This window comes from Aspergillus pseudonomiae, assembly GCF_009193645.1.
Source record: "Aspergillus pseudonomiae strain CBS 119388 unplaced genomic scaffold BDV37scaffold_75, whole genome shotgun sequence".
Taxonomy (NCBI): domain Eukaryota; kingdom Fungi; phylum Ascomycota; class Eurotiomycetes; order Eurotiales; family Aspergillaceae; genus Aspergillus; species Aspergillus pseudonomiae.
Window position 1 is genome coordinate 23089 of NW_022476067.1, and position 21942 is coordinate 45030.

Sequence of the window (21942 nt, forward strand, 5' to 3'; positions counted from 1 at the left end):
CCATCCAATGCTGCGTGACATACGAGAACATGTCAAACGGGACCTCCACGGTTTCCTCTACCTCCTCCACCACATCTCCAACTTCGACATCAAACTCCACTTCCACTTCCACAACACTGTCTGTCTCGTCGCCGACCACGTCAGCGACAGCACCAGCTACAGAGTCAAAACAAGGACTCTCGGGATCTCAGATAGGAGGGATAGTCGGCGGTGTTGTTGGCGCGGCGTTCCTGCTCGGGGTTATCGCGCTGTTTCTTTTCTTTCGTCGGCGGACGGGCAAGAGAGATCTTGCACAGGAGGGTCCGGATGCTCAGGGACCTGCTTCGGAGGCGGGTAAGCCGGTGGTGGAGGAGGACGTGGGGAAGGACGTGCCGATGCTTGAGGGGACTATGAGGCAGGAGATGGATGCGCAGGGCGGGGCGGCGTTGCATGAGATGGAAGGGGCCAGTGGACGGGGGGTAGTTGGGGTCGGTGGTGAGAAGGGGGCTGGTCTGTCGGAGTTGGAGGGACAGAGGACGGTTGTTGCTGAGTTGGATGGAGCGTCTGTTGTTCGGGGTTCTGGTGGGTGAATTGAGATGGTTTTTGGAGGCGAGGCGGAGTGCGTTTGACGTGTGTATATATCCCTCTTCTTCTTCTTCTTCTTCTTCTTCTTCTTCTTCTTCTTCTTTCTTTTCTTTTCTGTATCTATAGCATCTTATTAATGGAAGAGGCCGGGCGCTTGCTTAATGACATATGTGGGTGTGTATGAGTGTATACTGGGGTGGTTCATGCCGGGTAGGAGAATATTCTGGCCGCTAAAATTCTCTCTCCGTTTGAAGAAGGGTTCAAAACAGGCCAGGATACGGAACGTTATATATGAAGCTCTAACATACAGTGCCAATTCATTCATTCAAGTAGCCTCCTTCAATCGTTGGGATCTGTTCAGTTGAGACGGAGGAACATACAAGAATGAAAGTAGAGATCAGTAGCAATATGAAGCATCATTAGTTCTTCCACATATACTATACTGGGTTCTCATTCCCGTCCTGAAACATAATCAGACGATGTGTCAAATCTAATGCATTATGCGACGCCGACGCTGAAAAATACAAAGCATAAACATATTTACAAACCACAGAAACCTAGAGTCTGATGTGATGCTACGTTGCCGGCACGCGACGCCAGCAATGTCTTCTCGCAAGACAGCGATCAGAATATGCATGCACACTCCACCCCTACCATATAACCGGCTCAGCGGGTCGTTCCGCTGTTATCATGTAGAATTGAAAGTTCCAGCCTGGGAACCGAGAAAGCAAAGAAATCGATGGGTTTTCGTGCCGTAGCTCAACCGTTTTGAAACACTCAAGCAAGCACAGAAGGCATTCGCCCGGAAAAGATCCAGAAGATCCAGGGGATGATGGGGCGATGGCTTGACTCTACCAACTCCGCATGACAGGTCTTATTATGAGTTCCAGCGTATCCCCACAGAAATGGACACATCACGTCTTCATCGGAACGGCGACATGCTGTCCATCCTGCTGTGTTTTCTCCATAGTTTGCTTCACCGTATCAACCCCTTGTTCGTTGTCCTCCTTCTTCTCGCCATTAGCAACATAGCTCGGGTGGTCGTCCCGAGTTGGTGCCATCTCCTGGTGGTATTCGGTTGAATCGTGGGTAGGGTGAGTGTCATCCAATAATTCAGAGTCCGGATCACCGTTCAACGATGTCAGTCCCCCTTCAATGTCCCGGAGCAGCCGAACGAATTCTTCCGGCACCAATCCACTTTCCCCGGTCCGCGGGTCTTCCGCAACGAGCCAACCTTGGCCATGCCTATAAGAAACGAAGATTACCTGGCCCTCTGTCAGGGGAAGTTCGTTTTCGTGTTCCCTAGTGAAGTCGAAAAGTGCAACCGCCTTTCCGTGCATTTCTTCATCCGGACATCCTACGGCAAACTGGAAGTCGCCATTGTACCGATCACCAGCATACCCATCCTCCGATTCGTATTCCACGTCAGGGGCATAGCTTGCATAGTTCCCATATGTCCCCGCATATGAGTATCGGCTCTCATTTACCGGGTATGTGACATACTCGCCGCCAGGGCCGTCGTCTATTTCATCCTCGTCATTCACATAGTATGTCTCGCTACCGTCCGCATTTGTACTGACATACATCCCGCGGTCAGTATCTCCCAAATAACATGTGGCCTCTTGGCGACTCGGGCTCCTCTTTCGCCCACCATTCAGATCCGTGCCCGTGGACTTGTTCTTCCGGTGGCGAGGTGCAGAAAACACCGGACTGTGGAGATCTTCATCCTCGCTATATGGCGGGCCGTCACCGAACGACATCGCAGGAAGTTGTTGGTGCCCGTAGCTGTGGTCGGTGCTCCATGGCCCAGTTGACCACTGTCCCCGCGAACTATCCCACGGAGCCGGAGGGTCGGACAGGCGTCGCTGCTCACTCACCGGGGTTGACACCCCGGACGCACGTGGTGGCAATGGACCGTAGTGTAGAGGATGGATTGACGGGTATGCGAAATCTCGCACTAGAGCATACGGCAAGCTGGAATGAAAGACGGGGAAAACATGCGAACCGGGACGCGACCGGTTTTGAGAGGCTAGGGAAACGCTGGAGAGCGTGGAAAGACGGTCTTTCGCATACGAAGATGAGCGTTGGCGAATGGGTCGCTTGACAGTGGCGTCCGTGACAATGGGAGGCAAGACCGCTAAGTTGGACGCAGAGTCATCCTGCTGTGACGGAGGTGGCAATGCCGTAGAAGTCATGGTTGTGGTCATGGATCTGGTCGGGAAAGAACCAGCGCTGAGAACAATTGTGTCAGAGATTCAAGATGGGGTAAGAGAATTCGGATGTGATCGCTAGGGCAAATTTCGAAACATTTACACCCTAGTTTGGCATTGCGATCGTCCACCCGCGACTCTACTATAACTCGGGACAGAAGAAGAATGCCTGTTGTCAACAAGCAGACGAAAGATTATCTTCACCAAATGAAGGGATGAGCCAGAGGAACGGCAACAAAGGGAGCATGCGACTCGGAGGGGCAATGGTGAACTCCTTGCGTGCAAGCACGATCCGGGCTGGTGTTGCTATACTGTGGAGGCTGTGCTGAAGAGGGCTATACCGGGACACCGAGACAAGAGACACAGAAGTGATCGTGGACACCAAGCGCGATGCGGGCTCAATGGGGTCTGTTGAAACACGCCTACAAGAACTGACAATCGGCGGCAGGTGAGAGCGCGGCTATTGATCATGAACCACCTCGGTATGGTTCGAAGGGTAACGTTCCGTTCGATGGTAAAATAGAAATTAAAGGAAACCTCCGAATCAGCGACAGGATTCGAGAGAGGGGGTCAGTAATATGGTGACCAATAACCAGTGGGTGCTGCAAAATATGCAGTTTCGAGCGTTTCGTCCCGCGCTTGCTGGTCGAGAGTAAAATGGGGATTCTAATTATAGCAGCAGAGCAAAGCGCCGCTGTCAGTGATGGCAACTATGGACGAAATATCTATGGCGCAAACTGAATAAGGGAGCGTTAACGAGGAAAATTAAAAGTGTGCAAAGGAGTATGTGCCTGGCAAGACCTGCAAAACTGGATAGGATAAGAAATTGGACGGTGGAGGGACCCAGCGTAGGAGAGGCTTGTCGGAGATTACTTACTCTTGAAGACTGGCCTTGAAGCGTTAAGGATCAACGAGGCGCAGTCGGCTGCGTTGTGGAGTTCTGCTGCCACTGGGAGATTAAAATTATTCGCTCACCAGAGCACCGGCAGACGCAGGGAAATAGCTGCAGGGCAAACAAGCAATTCGGCCGAGGATCTGAACAGCTCAACAGGACGTCTGGATCCCAATTGTAATCGCAATGCCCATGGGCAACAGCTTTGAGGCTTAGAGTTATTTTCTCTTCGATGCGGGCACGTGCACGTGACACCCGCTTAGCGTGTTTCAGAGTCAATTGCCTTGAACCATACCTGATTGGTCCTGGAATGCCTCAGGTCCATACTATGGACATACAGGACATACATTCACCAACCTCCTCGCTTCGATATTTGAGTGGCTATCACCACCTTACCTTTGAAGACAAGAGAAAGTAAGGGAACGGCTTTCATCTTTTCTTTTCTATGGCTGGGGAGCCTTTTCCTTCTAAAGCCACGAGCAAGTTTTATTTTCCAAAGCAGGTTTCAGTTATATTGCAAACCAACCGATGAAAAGAACTATTGTATGTCAAAGACGAGAATAATTAAAACAGATACCATAGCATTCCAAAGTCTCTAATAGGTCAGGCCTGCCCGACCGGGTCTTGAACACAAAATACTTTGTCTATATTCTATGTTTCACACCCATCGCTCGCCCAAAGGACCAAAATCAGCCAACCACCAGCAGAGGCTGAAATTCCAAACCAAGCCGCAAATATCCAAATGCAAGGGACATTTTCTGCATCCACCTTCACTAGGGGCTCGCACTAGCGGAACAGCCAGGAAAGACGGTCTTCATCATTGTCACGAAGGATGTTACTGTTGCTACTCTCTGTGGCGCCATTGGGTCTTGGGCAAGCGACGTAGGAGTCGCTGCCACGGTAGGTGAAGACGAAGAGGTGCTAGATCTGATGACTGCTCGCGAAGAGCTGGACGCTGCGGGCCCATGACCGCTGAGTGCCGTCGGGACTCCAACTATTGGTGAGCTTTGCGCAGAGCCAGAAGAAGCGCCAGCACCAAAGATGTCCGCAAGCTGGGCTGGGATGGCAGCGTTATTCAAGGATTGATCATTGACATAACTTGCTGCCACATGCGACTGAGCCCCTGCATTAGCTACCACATCAACATCAATGCAGGATGTATATATTTCCTGCTTTCCTTTGGGCAAGTTCGGGTCTACGTCAGGATGTGTTGGCCAGTCCCACACCCAATAAAGAGTGTATGGCTTCCCGGGTGGTGCATTGGATGGCAACGCAATGTCTGACTGACACCATAAATTGACACCCATTAACTGATCTGCGGTATGAGGGAATTTCGATTGGCGTTGCTTTGAAATACTGTCGCCGTTGACCTGATAGCAGCGGCCGTCGTCGAAGTTTCGTGTTGCCAGGAGCACGCCACGTTTGTCGCCTCCGGTACCCTCTTTATTCCATACCTTGTGCACGTCCATGATCTTCTCATCTTCTTTTGGTTTTGTTGTTCCGTATACGTATACTGTCCCACGATTCTCAGGCTTTCCCGGCTGATTCCCGGGTTGTGTGACATGGCCGTTTTCCTGGTACCGGAGAGCAATGGCAGCGCCAGCGCTTGCCTGCAGCCTTGGACTCCCTTCAGACTGTACTTGCTGCTGTTGGGTATTCTTACACAGCAAATCAGTTGGAAGTAGCTCATTGCGACCCTCTGGGACCAAATATTGCATCTTAGTGTCGCTGTATCCAGGGTCAGAGCGAAGTACGTTCCTTCTTGAATACCCCGGAGAGCCGACAAAGGTGCCATTCGGTGCGATAACCATGAGCTGCTCAACCCATGAGTGGGCGACGACCGTTGAGGTCAGGAAGAGGAGAGAAAGCAGCCCCAGGCTGCTTCTCCAGGTACTGAGCCTGAGGTCCATGCTTTGGATGCTCCCTTGCAGTTGTTGGCTTAGTCTTCAGAAAAAGAATGCAACAAATACCGGCCAGCGGAGTATATGAATTTCAAAACCAGTCTAGGCCATGAATTAGCGGGGATATATTAAGCGACTAGGGAGTACCAACACGGGTTAAATACTCATAATGTAATAAGACTTTCTTTATTTTCTGAAGATTCCTTTGTTTTCCTCGGACACAAATGGATTATCTTGAAGAGAAAAAGCAATCAATTTCCTGAATATGCCTTCAAAGGGGGACAATGCCGAGGATTCAACAATGGACATGGGAAATCGGGTATTCACCGAAGGGCATCGACAATAAATACACAGAAATGAAAGTGTTCTTTAAGGGACCCTCTTCTGACTTGCCAATGATAATCCTCAAATACGTCTCCATCAATCAATAACAATGGAATATAGGGACCCTTGCGGCGTGCCCACAAGGAGGCACTCGAAACAGAACGGACAAGGGGAGTCTATAGAAGTATCAATAGTAACAGCAGGTACGTGGCGCCAAATAATTAGAAACTTGAGGGAAAGCGTGATGCAGATGACCACAGCCAATGAATAGGTCCTTCGACGTCATCGTTCAGGCACAATCTGCTTCTCGATGTGTTACGAGAGTATGCAAATCAGGCACCCCTCGTCAATTAATCTATCCCATTCAGAGATCCATCAAATTGGATCAACACGATAGGGTATCCTGGAACCACGAGAGCCCTTAGGCCCGTTCCATCTGCACAACATTCCTCCAAATAGTAGCGGCGCTTACCTGCATCGGTTGAGGCTCCCATGGTCTCATGAGCCTGGGCATGATAGCATGGCAATCCCAGTGTTGCAGAAAGACAAACACTGGGAACATGCGACATCACTCATTGGTTGTGGTTATTTACCATGGCGCTAAGATCGAGGTCCTTCACAGAGATCTAGATATTAACGCTTCAAGGTTGCACAGGCCGTCCGTTGCCAAATCTGAAACAGAATCAGACACCTGTAGACTATATCGAGACCCAGGGAAAACTTAGGGTATTACCGCAGACATTGGGCGTCCAAGCGCCGAGACAAATTGGCAAGACATCTCTTCAGCCCCACTTTGGAGGGAACGGCGCGAATGGAAACGGCGCAACCTGCCTGGCAGCCACGACAGGTACTTCTTCAGAAGCTGGCTTAGAGTTAAAAAATAATGCAATCTAATGCTCTGTCGATCAATACTAGTAATAGCAGCAGGAATATAAATAATCCTTTCGAAGCCGTATGTAGGTGTACGTCAATCTTCAACTGTATTGGTTTTGGGGAAGTTGCCGCCTGTCTACTTTGTATGAAGTAACAAAATGACAGCTTGTCCTAGAGTATGAGGAAGACCTGCACGCATATCCATAGTGTCTGCTTAAGCCCGATCCGGCATCGGTGCTAGAAGTCCTCATTCGGTCTCGCATTCCTTTCCAAGGTGCTTGGCGCGGACAGAAATCTCCACAAAAAAAATCGGTATTCATTGTTGTGGTGGTCTTGGACTCGCTTGTTTCTCTGGATTAATTGGTCCCCAAGTCAGGCGTGTCTTTCGACCCATCGGTGTATCCAGATGATTCCATTGTCTATGACCAACTTCTATTGTTCAGCCCGCGGCACAATCGTAGAAAATGACACTGCACAATGACTGATGGATTTGTGCCAGCCGATGTTGGTTTGGATGCACCTCCAGCCCAATTGAAAAGGTCAGCCAACCTTTACGCTTATTTGTCTCGTATCTGGATCAGCTGGCTCTGTTGCTTTTCTGCCAACCGCCGGTTAGGGCCTCCAGTTTTTATTTGTGTTTCCTTCCTTGACCCGAGTCCTTCCCTGTGGTGCAATACCCGATTATACCACGAACTTATATTTAAAACGGAAGAAATACCTCTTCGATGGGGTCGTCAGTTTCCATCTGGACCATATAGGAGGGATGATTGGAGGGAGATGAAGAGATTGATTAGATGAGAATGTGGGTATCGCGTTATCTCCGACGGATCAAGACTCCTCAAGTGGATTGCGAAGGACGGAGTAATTTATTGTTGTACGTATGTACACAAATCAAACCCTTGGCTGTGTGTCCACTTGGATTAAACCGTCCCACGGGAACCCGACATGCAGAGGACTGGGAGACAATCCTGAGGGCCGTTTAGCGGTGACTTTGCTGGGATACCATGGCAAAAGGGCGGTGCAGTCTTTTCAGTTACATAAAAATTGACTCTCACAGGTAGGTTGACATCAGACCTGGTATTTTGCTTCTTCTTCTTCTTCTTTTTGTCTATTTGGTCATGGGGGTTTTCGAATGTAGTTTTTTGTTTTTTTGTTTTACTTTTTCCTCAAAGAAAGAACGGCATAGAATAATCATACCCATGATGTCTGGATCGATAAACTTTGAACCCTATAAGGTACTTGGGTATATCATGGATCCAGAAGGTCAAACGCCTGTTTTCGGTTCAAAAAGCCGGCCCTAATTGGCTTTCTATCCAAAGGACGCCGGGATTTATGGTGGGACAAACGATTCATTGGCAATGCTAGCCATTGGGCTTGTATTTCCAGCTTATTGCGATCGAAACAGAATCCTGCTTTCTTGGGGAGACGGCACCGCGGAGTGGATTTGTTGGGTGCTATGCAATGAATCTGCGAGGGATAAGAACCTTGCTCTATAGTATACTGGTCGATGCTCGGTGCACTTAATCTTTTGGGGAAAGAGGAGGTCAGAAAAGAAGGACAGGAAGAAGAGCTTCACCGAATGGACCCTCCAAAATTACTCTCTGACCTCAACATGACCCTCTCAGGGCTATAAAAGTCACTAGATCCGTTTAGTCTGGGTGGTATTCGGTGGGTTCCCGATAACCCGGTGGTCAAGAAAAAACCACCCAAACTACCGTATTCTAGACTAAGAGGGAATTTCTCCAGTCAGCTCCCGTCTTACCTTTTGGGGGGAATTTCTTATATTGTCTCTCCGCCATTTCCTCACGCATCTTCTTTCTTCCTTCCTTTCTTTCTTTCGCTTCCTCTCTCTGATTGATTTTCTGTACCTTTCAGCCTACCTTCTTCAACAGGGGGAAAAGTTTTAAATCTTGTTACCTACCACTACCTACTCTGGTACTTCCGTGTATTGAGGGTAATATATCCGCCCGACTCCATCCTCATTGGCCACAGTACCTGTGGCTACGATTTTCCGGCGGCGAAAACCCCGGGTTTACTTAATTCCAGCACGCGTTTTGTGGCACAGCTGAAGCTCGTCCCAACTTTCAACCCTTCAGGGGCCAATTTTAGAAAGAATTCCCCAGTTGGGAAGAGGAATTGGTGTGGCCGCATCCGTTTATCTGAAAGTACATTCTACACTGAACAGGGCTCCAACTCTCAATTGTCAATTAGGTACGTTGGTGTCGTGATCCACCGGGCCCTTTCCCCTAAAAAGTTGTACTGAACAAATAACTGACCGCTGCCTATCCTTTTTTTGCCCCTAGGGCCCCAACAATCCCGCTACCGACCCCCTTTCCTTCTTCTCCCTCCATGCGATTGTCTGACGGTTGTGGAGAAGTATTCACCATTGGGATAACCCGTCTATATTAGGCTTGAGTGAAGTCTGAGACAAGTCGGGCGGTCTATCCTGCGGAGACGTTCTTTTCCCTGCGGACCGTCGATTTCGCAGGACTTCTCTCAAGACGAGGCCCTCACCGCCCTCTCTCCTTTGTCGAAATTGTTGCCTTCGACCACCCCCAAGATGGCGGCGACTTTGATCCCTCGAAAGTGGCGTGCAACTGACGCTGAGGGTGACGCCCAACCGAGCTGGTTAAAGCGCCAGGTCACCGGCGGCTTGCAATCCATATCCCGCCGGGCATGTGCTCATCCGATCCACACAATCGTCGTGGTTGCCTTGCTCGCTAGTACAACTTATGTCGGCTTGATCGAAGGGAGCATATTTGACAATATTAGGAACCCCAAGAATGTCGCTGGTCAGGTCGATGTGGATACGCTCCTCCAGGGTGGCAGGAATCTTCGCCTGGGAGAAAGCACGTCCTGGAAATGGCAGGTCGAAGATGCCCTGAACCCCGTGGATGTCGAGGTAAGAACCCTTTTCCGCCGGCAACACATACGTTTGAATGCTCATTGTATCCTTGGACTAGGCTGCTCAGCATCTCGCATTGACCACCTTTGTCTTTCCGGATTCGACTAGGTCTGATGCTGCTGCTCCCATTGCCGATGAAGTTCCTGTTCCCGCCAACGCTTCTGCGCAACAAGTTCCTCATACTCCAAATCTGTTTTCCCCGTTTTCTCATGATTCGTCTCTCGCGTTTACTCTCCCGTATGCTCAGGTTTCTCAATTCCTGAAAGCGGTGCAGGAGATTCCCGACTCCTCGGCCGACGAGGATGTCGGTGAACAAAAGAAATGGATTATGCGGGCGGCCCGTGGACCTGCCACTGGTCCCAGGACAGTTAAACTCTGGCTCACAGATGCATGGAGCTCTTTCGTGGATCTGATCAAGGTACTTACCCCCTGGCCCTCAATACTCGTGTTGTTACTTACATATATCAGCATGCCGAAACGATTGATATTGTCATTATGACTCTAGGCTACCTGTCGATGCATCTAAGCTTCGTCTCCCTCTTCTTCTCCATGAGACGCTTGGGCTCGAAGTTCTGGCTTGCGGGCACGGTTCTTCTGACTGGAGCTTTCGCATTCCTGTTTGGCCTCCTTGTTACGACTAAACTCGGCGTTCCCATCAACGTGCTCCTCCTGTCGGAAGGGCTCCCGTTCCTCGTTGTCACTATTGGGTTCGAAAAGCCGATTATCCTTACTCGGGCTGTGCTCAATGCTTCAGCTGACAACAAGCGCCGCGGTGGTGCTGCTCCTTCCGGTCAAGCGAACCCGACAACTGCGAAATCTATTCAAGACTCGATCCAAACCGCAATCAGGGAACAAGGCTTTGAGATCGTCCGGGACTACTGTATTGAGATTGCTATCCTCGTTGCCGGCGCTGCTTCGGGGGTGCAAGGCGGTCTGAAACAGTTCTGTTTCCTGGCTGCTTGGATTTTGTTCTTCGACTGCCTTCTGCTCTTTACCTTCTACACGACTATTCTTTGCATCAAGCTTGAAATCACTCGTATTAAGCGTCACATTGCGCTCCGTAAAGCGTTGGAAGAGGATGGTATTACGCACCGTGTTGCCGAAAACGTGGCCTCGAGCAATGATTGGCCTCAGGCTGGCTCGGAAAACAGCGACACTAGCATCTTCGGAAGGAAAATCAAGTCAAGCAATGTGCGTCGCTTCAAGATTCTCATGGTGGGAGGCTTCGTCTTAATTAATGTGGTGAACCTGTCTGCCATTCCTTTCCGGAATTCCGCCCTGGGCCCTGTTCCGTTGCTCTCCCGGGTATCCAATGTGCTTGCGCCCACACCGATTGACCCTTTCAAGGTCGCTGAGAACGGTCTTGATTCAATCTATGTGACTGCGAAGAGCCAGATGACAGAAACTGTTGTGACTGTCATTCCACCCATCAAGTACAAGCTCGAGTATCCTTCAGTTCATTATGCTGCGCCGGGAGATAGCCAGTCTTTTGACATCGAATACACTGATCAATTCTTAGATGCTGTTGGTGGACGCGTGATTGAAAGTTTGCTGAAGAGCGTCGAGGACCCAGTCATCAGCAAATGGATTATCGCTGCGCTTACCCTGAGCATCGTCTTGAATGGTTACCTTTTCAACGCGGCACGTTGGAGTATCAAGGAACCCGAGAGTGCCCCTGCGCCGAAGGCTGTCGAACCGAAGGTTTACCCCAAGGTGGATCTGAATGCGGACGGCTCGAAAAGAAGTGCAGAGGAATGTGAAGTATTCCTGAAGGAAAAGCGGGCGCCCTATCTGTCGGACGAGGATCTGATTGAGCTTTGCTTGCGAGGCAAGATTCCAGGGTATGCTCTGGAGAAGACGATGGAAAGTGAGGACCTGATGAGCCGCGTTGATGCCTTCACGAGGGCAGTCAAGATCAGAAGAGCTGTGGTATCTAGGACCAAGGCCACATCTGCCGTCACAAGCTCTTTGGAGGCCTCGAAGCTCCCTTACAAGGACTACAACTATACGTTGGTTCACGGTGCATGCTGTGAGAATGTTATTGGATATTTGCCGCTGCCCCTTGGGGTTGCTGGACCTCTTACTATCGACGGCCAAAGCTACTTTATTCCCATGGCTACCACTGAGGGTGTGTTGGTAGCAAGTGCCAGCCGTGGCGCCAAGGCTATCAATGCAGGTGGTGGCGCAGTGACTGTCCTCACCGGTGATGGTATGACTCGTGGTCCCTGTGTTGGTTTCCCTACCCTGGCACGTGCCGCCGCCGCAAAAGTTTGGATTGACTCTGAGGAGGGTCAGAGTATCATGAAGGCTGCGTTCAACTCTACCAGCCGCTTTGCTCGTCTCCAGACTATGAAGACCGCTCTTGCTGGTACATACCTGTATATTCGTTTCAAGACCACGACCGGCGATGCTATGGGCATGAACATGATCTCTAAGGGCGTTGAGAAGGCGCTTCATGTGATGTCTACAGAATGTGGATTTGATGATATGGCCACTATCACTATTTCTGGTAATTTCTGTACAGACAAGAAGTCTGCTGCTCTTAACTGGATCGATGGGCGTGGCAAGTCAGTTGTAGCGGAGGCCATCATTCCTGGTGATGTTGTCAAGAGTGTGCTCAAGAGTAACGTTGACGCGCTAGTCGAATTGAACACCAGCAAAAACTTGATCGGAAGTGCAATGGCTGGAAGCTTGGGTGGCTTCAACGCACACGCATCAAACATTGTCACTGCCATTTTCTTGGCAACAGGTCAGGACCCTGCGCAGAATGTGGAAAGCAGTAGCTGCATCACTACTATGAGAAAGTAAGTTACAGGTTGTCAATGGTCACGATTCAGACTAGTATACTAACTGCCACGCTCTCAGTCTCAATGGCAACCTTCAGATTGCCGTGTCAATGCCCTCAATCGAGGTCGGAACCATTGGCGGAGGTACGATTCTTGAAGGACAGTCCGCTATGCTTGACCTACTCGGTGTGCGCGGTTCCCACCCCACCAACCCTGGTGACAACGCCCGTCAACTCGCACGGATTGTTGCCGCCGCTACGCTTGCAGGCGAATTGAGTTTGTGCTCTGCACTTGCTGCCGGCCATCTTGTCCGTGCGCACATGGCGCACAACCGTAGTAACGCTCCTACACGGTCATCAACTCCCGTATCGGCGGCTGTTGGCGCTGCTCGGGGATTGACTATGACGAGTTCGAAATGAATGAGGGTGTAGGTGGCCATTTGCTCCTTTTGCTGCCCCATGACACACTACTGCCAATACCGCTGCTATGTAGCAGACACTCTTCCTGGCTCTCCCCCCGCATACCTTGTATATTCAATGATACCCTATGGTTCTTGGTTAAAGGCCCTTGTGTTTAGGGTCACGCATCTTTTGACTCCCTGGAGGCTATTGTATGCTTTTCGGTTTTTGACGTTACTTACCATGTGACGACCAACAAGTGGAGTATGGGATAATGCTCGTCGCCTTTCTCGGCGCGAAGGGGAAACGAACATGATAGAAAAAACGACTTCAATGCAATAACAAGAAAGAAGAGAAAAAAAAAAAAAAAGATTAAGCGAAGGAGGAATAAGCCGACCAGGCATGTTAATTGGAAAGGCTAAAGAAATGATACTTGTCGGATGTATGTATATTGAAATAGAAAGAACATTGACCTCAAGGAATACAATTGTTAATAATGGGATCTTTCTTGATGCCTACTAGGGCCCGTAAATACCTACTCCGAATTGTACTCCGTACATACCCCTATTGTATCGTTTAGGCGTAGAGGGAGTACTACTAGTAGTATGGGGCATACTACTACTACTAGTCGGGCGGAACTGAGTTTGGAGCCACGGTCTGGACCCCCGCCTCAGGCTCCAACTTTTTAACGAATGACCTGCCGAGCACAGTGTCCGAATCCCAATCGTATCCCAAGTACTAGAAAACCATGCTGGATTTAAAGTGACCTCGGAAGGAATCAGATAGGCTATATCGAGTAATATTGGCGATCGAAGAATTTCTTTGTTATTTCGGGATCATCTGATTCCACGGAGTACGGCGGTGAATTCATTCGGGAAAAGTGATGCGTACAGGAGCACCGCCACAGCGGCACTACTTGATCTGTTCCTGCGGGTGGTGGAACTAAACTACGCCCGAGCTGATGTATGGATGTATGGATGTACATACTTGTACTGCACCGTACTGTACGTACGGATGTGGTTGATAATACAGTCTTATGTAAGGCTTATCTTGGAAGCAGGGATACGTATGCATACCTCGCATATGTGTTAAATAATTCCTATCTACTAGGTAGTTCTAAGGACCGCAGTACATTTACATAGGTACTCGAGATTCATCCCTTCTTTTGCATTCCCTTTTGTGGACATAGTAATCATCCTGCGACAACGATGGATATCAATACGTACAGTACATACCTAAGGCCTACCACAATACAGTAAGATAGCATACACACCGTGCCGCATCCCTGAACCTCATGCTCGGTCTGTACTTACTGTAAATTACTACGATCATATCCTTTTCAATGTTGTCTCGTTCTCTCCCTTCTTCCGCCCGTCCCCAGTCCCCATCGGTCCTCCACTCCTTTGGACTCCGGGACGTTGGACTTTGCTCCTGTGGCTGTTGACTTGGCTACATTCGTGCCCTTAACCTTGTCCTTTTCTTTTCTTTAAGTCTATTTTATTTGATATATTCTTTTGTTCTATCCAGCTGTGTGCGTCTGGGATTCTGTTATATGTCTGCTATTCTGCCATTAATTCCGTCTGTCTACGCACTGTCCTTAACTTTTTTGTTGCATTGTCCATTGATTTTCACATTATCCAACCATTCGCTGTTATTCTCCGGACAGTCGTAGAGTCCTCCCCGATACCGTCAGCCACAAATTAAATTATCCTTTTTTTTTCGCCTTTCGACTCTGCCTATTGTCCTCTTGTGATCGCAACCCCTCGAGATCTCGAATGTATATTTGGAGGACCACTACACTGAGGAGGTGAAGGGTTGCCCCGAGCGAGCGGCTTTGGAGCGACGCGACTGCCGTCATTGTGACCCTCAATGAATGGTCATTCAGGGACTATGTCGCCTGTCTCAGTGGACGGTAGTGACTGGTCAGGGATCAATCAATACCAGAAGTCGGAAGGGCCATTCTCGCCAACTTTGTCGAGTCGCGGTAACCTAGCCACACCTCCGACCTCAGGTGCTGCTAATGGGCCAAATGGCGCTGGGTTACCAAATGGGACCTTGTCAGAACGGATGAGCGACTCGGGAAACCCGCCGTCACCGACCTCTGTGGCGGCGCGGTCGAGTGATGGTACATTGTCGGATCAACGTAGTAAGCGATACCGCCAGATGGAAGAGATCCTAGGAAAGCATTATGTTGTCTTGAGGAGGTTTCTTAGCGCACCTTATCGAGAGGATCGGAATGGGAGGCCAAGCAAAGCTAGGGACAAGCTACTGAGATTATCGGCGACCCAGTTCCATGAATTGAGCACTGACGTGTACGACGAGCTACTTCGACGGCAACAGGCCATGCCTTCTCCTGGACGGCCTCCTCGTCCCGATATACCTCCCTTTTTACCGCCCCGACAAGATTTCCACGAAAAGCGCAACCAGGCTCGCCAGAAGTTAGCGTCGCTCCAACATGTCCGCTTTCGAGATCTGGCCACGGATGTCTACACTGAGTTGGAGCGACGGTTCCCCCAATTCCCGGAGAAAGAATCACGCAGAGCGAGCCCAGCTCCTAGTTTTCGTGGACGCCCATCGAATGGTTATCCCCCACCGAATGGATATGGTCCCGGGGCATACCCTCCACCTCGCTCGCAATCTCGAGGCCCGCCGCGGAGGGGGTACCCATCAGGAGGTCCTCCCGGCAGCCCTATGAGTGGCGTGTTTCCTCCCCGGCAAGGATCTCTAGGCGGGCCGCCATCTATCAATGGTGACCACGGCCCCACGGCCAAGTCGTTCCAGAGCAACACGATTGTGCCCAATAAAAGCACTATGGTGGAGGATGACGATGACATGGCTGGTGTAGACGATGATTATGATGCACGAAGTGATGCTTTCGCCTTGGATGCGGTTCTGCAAAGCAGGAGAGGAACTACGACGACCCTGGGAGAGGGTGAACGAAAGCTGTTGGCGGACACACAGTCCCAGGTGTCAGTGCTCCAAGAGAAGGTGAACAAGCTCGAGGAGTTATTAAAATCAAAGGATGAGGAGCTTTCTAAGCATCATGGGGATCAGACAAAGGTGGATGAGCTGGAGAGCCTACTAAAGGCCAGAGATGAGGAGCTGTCCAAATACCAGGAAGGGCACGAGAGAGCCCAAGTTGGTGAGTCTGAACGTCAGGAATGGGAGGATCTTAAATTAGATCTGGAAAGCAAGATCTCCAAGGTGGAGGATCTTAATAGTTCATTGCAGACGGAGCTGGATAAAGTTCGGACGGAGCACGATGCTATGGAAAGAGAGCTGCGAAGCCAAGTTGATGGCGCATCCCGAGAGGGTGCTGGTGATGCTGAACTGCAAGCTCGATTTGCTGACCTTGAAGTCAAGCACAAAGGCTTGCAGGCCGAACTTCAGGAACAACAGCAAGTGACGGAGGAAGTCAGGCGAGAAGCGGCTGGCTTTCTCATGGAAATGAAGGCTTTATCAGAACAGAGCCACTCGAGATGGGAACACGAAGAGCGGCTGTCCAGTGAGGTTCACAGACTAGAAGAGGAGGTGAAGCAGTGGAAGAGCCGGTATGCCAAGGCGAAGACCCAGCTGCGACACCTGCGAGCTTCCTCAACGGGCATAGAACTCCGTTCAGATGTCAACGCGATCGCGAAAGATAACGCATTTCTGCAAGAAAACGGTCTTGTTAAGGATGTTCATGTGACAAAATTCCAGATTTCCATCGATGAACTGCTTCGAATTGCACGATTCGACGATTACAATCTAGTAATGCAGCAAATCAAAGCAGTTGTCATCGCCGTACGTCATGTTCTTCATGACGTCGAGGTGGCTTCCGATCGCGAAGATGGCTTGTCAGCTTCCCGCACAAAGGCTACTCGGAAAGTCTCTGCGACAGCGAATAATCTGATAACTGCATCGAAGAACTTTGCTAGCTCATGCGGTCTCTCGCCAGTCTCTCTTCTGGATGCCGCTGCATCGCATCTATCAACCGCTGTTGTCGATCTGATCCGCCTTGTCAAGATCCAACCTTCACCAGCAGGCGATCTTAATGAGGACGATGAGGAACAGCTGGCTCACATGAAATCCCCCGACTACTTTAGTGTTGCGCCGAGCCAGGGCAGGTTCAGTAACAATGGGTCTATCTACAGCGCTATGAGTCCTCCATCTAATCACTCCCGTAACCCTACGGAGTCTCATGCTGCCAATGGAATGACGGCAGCGACAAAGGTCAGCTACCCCGGACCGTCTGGAGATCACGAGCTCCAGGAACTCAAGGTCAGTACACCTCCGGTTATTTTATTCACAGTGCAATGCCTAATATTGCTTGTAGCTTTACGTCGAAGACCAGACAGAAGGACTGGTTCAATCAATTCAAGCTCTTGTTGCCAGTATCCGTGCCGAGGATGGCCTGACTACTATACGCACCCACATTTCTGCTATCTCCTCCATTGTAACCAATGTCTCCTCATCTACGGAGCATTTCATCCATAAACCGGAAGCTAACCCGGCGCTTCGACAGCGCACTGGGCCAATCATCGAGAAACTAGACCAGCATAGGACCCGTTTGATGGGGACAGCAACCGAGGGCGAGGAAGCTACCAGCGCCGAACAGGTTCGGGACGCTACAAACAAACTCCCTCCTATAGCCTTTGAGATCGCAAGGGAGACGAAGGAGCTGGTTCAACGGCTAGATCCGGTGGACCAAGAGGAATCCGAGGATGACTTCCGCTAGTCGTGCACCCTTTTAGCTTGGTTTTGCCATGCTGTAGCACTTCCTTCCTGTTCAACCGTCTTCCTCTTATTGCTCTACTTGTTCCTTCTTCTTTTCCTTTTCATCCTTCTATCTATTTCTTCGCTTCATCCGCAGCAGCCCAATCAAGCTGCGTGCATTATCTTGAATTGACAGGCCGCCACAGCTGTTGATTTTGCGGTTTCTTTCTTGCAGTTATCATGCATGACCACGAGCAACCATGTGAAATGAGTGTTGAACTGGGTGGTATTTATGACCTTTTTTTTTCTCTTTCTCTTAATGCTATATGGAATTTTGTACTTTATTTTTATTTTACTTTAGTTTCACCTTCGTTCTACCCTTCTGTGTTCATTATGTACCACTGGCTCACTAAGGTTCTGTGCCATTATTATTATTATTATTCGATTAGCGCTTTGGCTTCCTCAACGTCTTCTGATTTTCGCTATTTTTATCCTTTTCTTCCTCCTGTTTCCTCTTTTTACTCATTTGTTTCCAGATAGCATAAGTGTTGTCTGAGGGGTTTCGACTATAGCAATATCATAGCAAGCAAGTTTGTTCCACTCTCATTATTTTGTGGGATATACCATTGTAGCAGCCCACTGGGTGGGAATAGATCCATGCTTTTCAAGATATCCGTTAAGTGTGTGGGACTGAGAGTGTTACGGTCGAGTGACATACAGGTTGTACTGGACGGAGTAGCGGTATGTACTCCGGTACGTCGGTCTATTCACGTGATCTCAACGGACGAGTAGCTATCCTAGCTTAGCTCTGAGTCGTTTCTCCCGGGCCGAAGTTTTTTCCATTGGAGTCTTGGAAGTTCTCGAAGCCTGCAGTTGGGGATTATATAATCCAGAGCTTCCTGGAGCTTTCTTTGCCTGGACATTTTTCCTTTGACCACTCTGGTTCCATTGCTTTCCACGCAACCACGCATCAGCCTGCAACTCGTCCGGGTTAATTTATCGCAATTTGCCTTATATATCTAATCTGTAAGTAAACATGATTGCCTAAAGTGCCGGTGAGATAAATTGGGTCTGGTTGCTTCCATCCAATGTTGTTCCTTTCCAATTGCTTAGCCCAAAGTCCACCCCCAGGCTAAGGGAGAGGCCAACCAACCAGATGGCGGCCTGAGGCCACCATACCGGACTCAATTGCATGTTTGGCACGTGTCGGCTAACGGAGGGGTTGGTTTCTGGGCCCCGCAGAATTTCCTTGTCCGTGTTGTCCCGCTTGTGCCCCTCCAGCAACAATGTTCTCCCGAAGCCTGAGGTCAACAACAACCCCACTTTGCTCGTCCTTCGCTTCTCGTCCTCTCTTCAATTGCAATCAATCTTCTTTCCTCTCTCTTCGTCAGTTTCATCAAACAACCGCAACCATGTCTCAAATCACCAAGGCCTTCTTCGAAGTTCAGTACGCCCCTGTGGGCTCCAGCGCCCGTAAGTCTCTCCGCTGTCCCTCCTTCGCTGCTGTTGTGATGTCTTGTGGGACACTCGAAATTACCCCTCTCCCATCTGGCATCGTCAGCATTTGCGATACCTCAAACTCAGAAGAATGCGTTCTTTCACCCTCAATTCCTCTCTCCCATTCCCTCTAATACTCACCGCTTACTGACAATGGCCATCACTGTCTATAGCCAAGACTGGTCGCATCAACTTCAACCTCTTCGAGGGCGATGTCCCCAAGACCGCTAAAAACTTCCGTGAGCTTTGCAAGGCTCCGGAGGGTCAGGGTTACAAGGGCTCTAGCTTCCACCGTGTCATCCCCCAGTTCATGCTCCAGGGTGGTGACTTCACCCGTGGCAACGTAAGTACACACTCTTTTTGCCGCCTCGTCTGTCCCGGTTTGGCATGGATGCTAATTAACGGTTGACACAGGGCACTGGTGGTCGTTCGATCTACGGTGAGAAGTTCCCCGATGAGAACTTCATCCACAAGCACAACAAGCCCGGTCTTCTTTCCATGGCCAACGCTGGCCCCAACACGTAAGTCATCTTCAACTCAAACCCACTAGCTTTAAGGTAGTCACTAAACCCCATATAGCAACGGCTCCCAGTTCTTCATCACCACCGTTGTGACCTCCTGGCTCGATGGCAAGCACGTCGTCTTCGGTGAGGTTGCCGATGCGGAGTCCATGAACGTTGTCAAGGAGATTGAAGCTCTTGGCAGCAACACTGGTGCTCTCCGCTCTGCTGTCAAGCCCACCATCATTAACTGTGGTGAGCTGTAAATGCGTCAAGCGGGGGACGATACGAAAGCCAATTTGTGGAAGGAAAAATGCTGACCTCGAACGACTGACCTGACGGGATGGATTGAAAACGGCCTGTGGCTTTTTTGCCCCTTCCTTTGAGCGAGCTTCGAGGTAACGGTGGCCTCTTGTTTTCCTTGCGTGGTGTAATCTAGAGTGTCTATTGACATATTGCCGAACTCCATCACCTCCATTTCGTATTCTTTCCCCTCCATTCAAACTTACGGAGCAACCAGTGGTGGGTATTGCTAGTATACAAGTATGTAAAAAAAATCCGGTTGCCTGGTAGAGCCCAAGTAAGTAGAAGCGAAAGGGAACCCCGCTCGCATGGTGGGGGGTCATGACATAACATCTCCCTCGTAACCGTATTTATCTCTTGTCCGCTGCAGCCCTAAGTCACTCAACCGTTCTATATGTTATGTAACCAGGACGTCTCGAATTCTTCCCAGGCTCTCATGAACATCCAGACTTAAGCATTAAACCCAACTTGGATATCGCCTAGTGTACTCCTACAGACTTATCCAAAGGAAGCGAAAGACAATTCCGACAAGTACAGCACTGAGAACGACTCACTCTATTTACATACATTGGGGCTCAGTAATTACTACATGGATCCAATTCACCCAAGCTACATCAAAGCAAAACAGGGGTCTTATGAAGAGCCGTAGACCCAATCGTGCCATTGACACCAAGACATACTTAATAGACATGTCAAAAAAAGATAAGTCTGTTATTGGCATCGATATACATTGAATATGTTTGTTTGTAGGTAAATGGGTATCAGAAGGCAGAACGACATTCAACAGTCAGCTTTTCTTCGCACCACAACTAGATCATCCACAGCATTTCGTCACGGCAAGGGCATCATTCCTGTAGATATCATCAGCGTACATTCCACCAAGTCATATAAAGAGGAGAATGTGAAACGGGGTAATAAAGGACACAAAGAAAGAAAGAAAGAAAGAAGGGAGAAGGACAACATACTCCTTTCCCAGCTGCAACGGCTCCCAAGTAAACAAAAACGATCCCAGGAACGCTCCAATAAAGATGCAAATGATAATGTACCCGTTGAAGTACATCGCCAGCAGCATGATGAAATACGCCACAGCAAACTGCAGCATGTGCATGAGGGCGCGCACCAGCTGTTCGACGAGGGTCGGTCGGACAGGGACCTCCGCGGCCGGACAATTGGGTGCCTTTACCGCGGAAGGCTGAGCGGATGAGGAGGCTTTTGTGGCCGTGGCGACATCTTCTGCGTCTGAGGCTGCGGCTGGGGTTGATGACTGAGATTGGACCGTGAGATACTGGGCTCTGAGACGGGCGCGACGGAGAATGAAGGCATCGTATTCGCGGCCGACGCGACGGAGGAACTCGAGACAGATCACTAGGAGAATGACGCCTATGCAGGAGCCGGCGAACATGCCATTGGAGGTAATGTGCCATTGTTTGGAGAGGAAGCCTTTTTGGTTTGGGTTAGTGGGTGTGGCTTTTTTTTTTTTTTTCTTTGGGTTGGATGGTTTTGTTGGGTGGTTAGGGCTTCTTTTTTTCTTCGTGGAGGAGTCCTTACAGGCGTCTTTGACGGTCCAGTTCCATAACATCTGGGTTTCATTGTTAATTCTTCCTCTTGATGGGGTTGAGTGCAGGTTTACGTACTGAGATCTTGCAGCTGTTTGACCCGCCACCGTGCATACCTCCCATGTCCATTGAGTGTGACGCGGTGCTCGAGCTCATGGCTCCTGTGGATGTTGCTGTGGCCATGGCCATGTCCATCATCATGTCTCCGTGGGCTACCATGTTGGTTTATACTATTCCAGGGCGTAGGATTTGAGAAGGAAAAGATTCCGGGACTGAAGAAATCAGTCACTTCGCGGGCAGTATTTAGCAGCCAGGCACGGTAGCGCTGAGCAAACAAACTGGACTTGACTTGAGGATTGGAAATACGAAGAGAGAACAAAAGAGAGCCGGGAAGAGAAAGGAAATGGATCCTTTATCAGACGGCATGGCAGCGCCATTTTGGAAGGGTATCAACACTGGAGTCATAGGGAAGGATTTTCTTTCAATTGGGATCCGCCATGTTACAGGACGCCTTTCGTGCTCGAATGGCCTCATTGAG

The 21942-nt window shown here is 49.8% G+C and overlaps 7 protein-coding genes across 7 annotated transcripts; 4 read left to right on the forward strand and 3 right to left on the reverse strand.

Moving 5' to 3' along the window:
* Window positions 1-29: 29 nt before the first annotated feature.
* BDV37DRAFT_286388 (uncharacterized protein) lies at window positions 30-569 on the forward strand (the record flags this gene model as incomplete). Its single annotated transcript, XM_032087909.1, has 1 exon — window positions 30-569. One exon carries the CDS (start codon window positions 30-32, stop codon window positions 567-569), a length of 540 nt encoding a protein of 179 aa, XP_031937963.1.
* Window positions 570-1478: 909 nt separating this feature from the next.
* Window positions 1479-2759, reverse strand: BDV37DRAFT_286389 (adaptor protein NBP2; the record flags this gene model as incomplete). Its single annotated transcript, XM_032087910.1, has 1 exon — window positions 1479-2759. One exon carries the CDS (start codon window positions 2757-2759, stop codon window positions 1479-1481), a length of 1281 nt encoding a protein of 426 aa, XP_031937964.1.
* A 1562-nt stretch (window positions 2760-4321) lies between these two features.
* On the reverse strand, window positions 4322-5490 carry BDV37DRAFT_257064 (uncharacterized protein). Its single transcript, XM_032082902.1, has one exon. The coding sequence runs from the start codon at window positions 5475-5477 to the stop codon at window positions 4440-4442; it is 1038 nt and encodes a 345-aa protein (XP_031937965.1). The 5' UTR covers window positions 5478-5490; the 3' UTR covers window positions 4322-4439.
* Window positions 5491-8803: 3313 nt separating this feature from the next.
* On the forward strand, window positions 8804-13213 carry hmg1 (HMG-CoA reductase). Its single transcript, XM_032082903.1, has 5 exons — window positions 8804-8975; window positions 9068-9666; window positions 9728-10087; window positions 10138-12463; window positions 12521-13213. Exons 2-5 carry the CDS (start codon window positions 9325-9327, stop codon window positions 12610-12612), a joined length of 3120 nt encoding a protein of 1039 aa, XP_031937966.1. The 5' UTR covers window positions 8804-8975; window positions 9068-9324; the 3' UTR covers window positions 12613-13213.
* A 1320-nt stretch (window positions 13214-14533) lies between these two features.
* BDV37DRAFT_198077 (putative cell polarity protein) lies at window positions 14534-17679 on the forward strand. The gene is made up of 2 exons (XM_032079812.1): window positions 14534-17113; window positions 17169-17679. The coding sequence occupies exons 1-2, from the start codon at window positions 14723-14725 to the stop codon at window positions 17568-17570; spliced, it is 2793 nt and encodes a 930-aa protein (XP_031937967.1). The 5' UTR covers window positions 14534-14722; the 3' UTR covers window positions 17571-17679.
* A 1155-nt stretch (window positions 17680-18834) lies between these two features.
* On the forward strand, window positions 18835-19811 carry cyp4 (peptidyl-prolyl cis-trans isomerase; the record flags this gene model as incomplete). Its single annotated transcript, XM_032085205.1, has 4 exons — window positions 18835-19021; window positions 19219-19388; window positions 19460-19566; window positions 19625-19811. 4 exons carry the CDS (start codon window positions 18835-18837, stop codon window positions 19809-19811), a joined length of 651 nt encoding a protein of 216 aa, XP_031937968.1.
* Window positions 19812-20353: 542 nt separating this feature from the next.
* On the reverse strand, window positions 20354-21715 carry BDV37DRAFT_198088 (high-affinity Cu transporter CTR3). Its single transcript, XM_032079814.1, has 4 exons — window positions 21483-21715; window positions 21397-21427; window positions 20814-21288; window positions 20354-20699 (listed from the first exon to the last, which is right to left on the reverse strand). The coding sequence occupies exons 1-4, from the start codon at window positions 21621-21623 to the stop codon at window positions 20663-20665; spliced, it is 684 nt and encodes a 227-aa protein (XP_031937969.1). The 5' UTR covers window positions 21624-21715; the 3' UTR covers window positions 20354-20662.
* Window positions 21716-21942: the final 227 nt, after the last annotated feature.

Coding starts and splice junctions, on each gene's coding strand:
- BDV37DRAFT_257064 (XM_032082902.1), bottom strand. CDS start 5,477: ATGGTTATCGCACCGAATGGCACCTTTGTCGGCTCTCCGGGGTATTCA.
- hmg1 (XM_032082903.1), top strand. CDS start 9,325: ATGGCGGCGACTTTGATCCCTCGAAAGTGGCGTGCAACTGACGCTGAG. Junction 9,667..9,727: donor TGAACCCCGTGGATGTCGAG/GTAAGAACCCTT, acceptor TCCTTGGACTAG/GCTGCTCAGCATCTCGCATT. Junction 10,088..10,137: donor CTTTCGTGGATCTGATCAAG/GTACTTACCCCC, acceptor TACATATATCAG/CATGCCGAAACGATTGATAT.
- BDV37DRAFT_198077 (XM_032079812.1), top strand. CDS start 14,723: ATGAATGGTCATTCAGGGACTATGTCGCCTGTCTCAGTGGACGGTAGT. Junction 17,114..17,168: donor ACGAGCTCCAGGAACTCAAG/GTCAGTACACCT, acceptor TATTGCTTGTAG/CTTTACGTCGAAGACCAGAC.
- BDV37DRAFT_198088 (XM_032079814.1), bottom strand. CDS start 21,623: ATGGTAGCCCACGGAGACATGATGATGGACATGGCCATGGCCACAGCA. Junction 21,428..21,482: donor CAAACAGCTGCAAGATCTCA/GTACGTAAACCT, acceptor AATGAAACCCAG/ATGTTATGGAACTGGACCGT. Junction 21,289..21,396: donor CTGGACCGTCAAAGACGCCT/GTAAGGACTCCT, acceptor CAAACCAAAAAG/GCTTCCTCTCCAAACAATGG.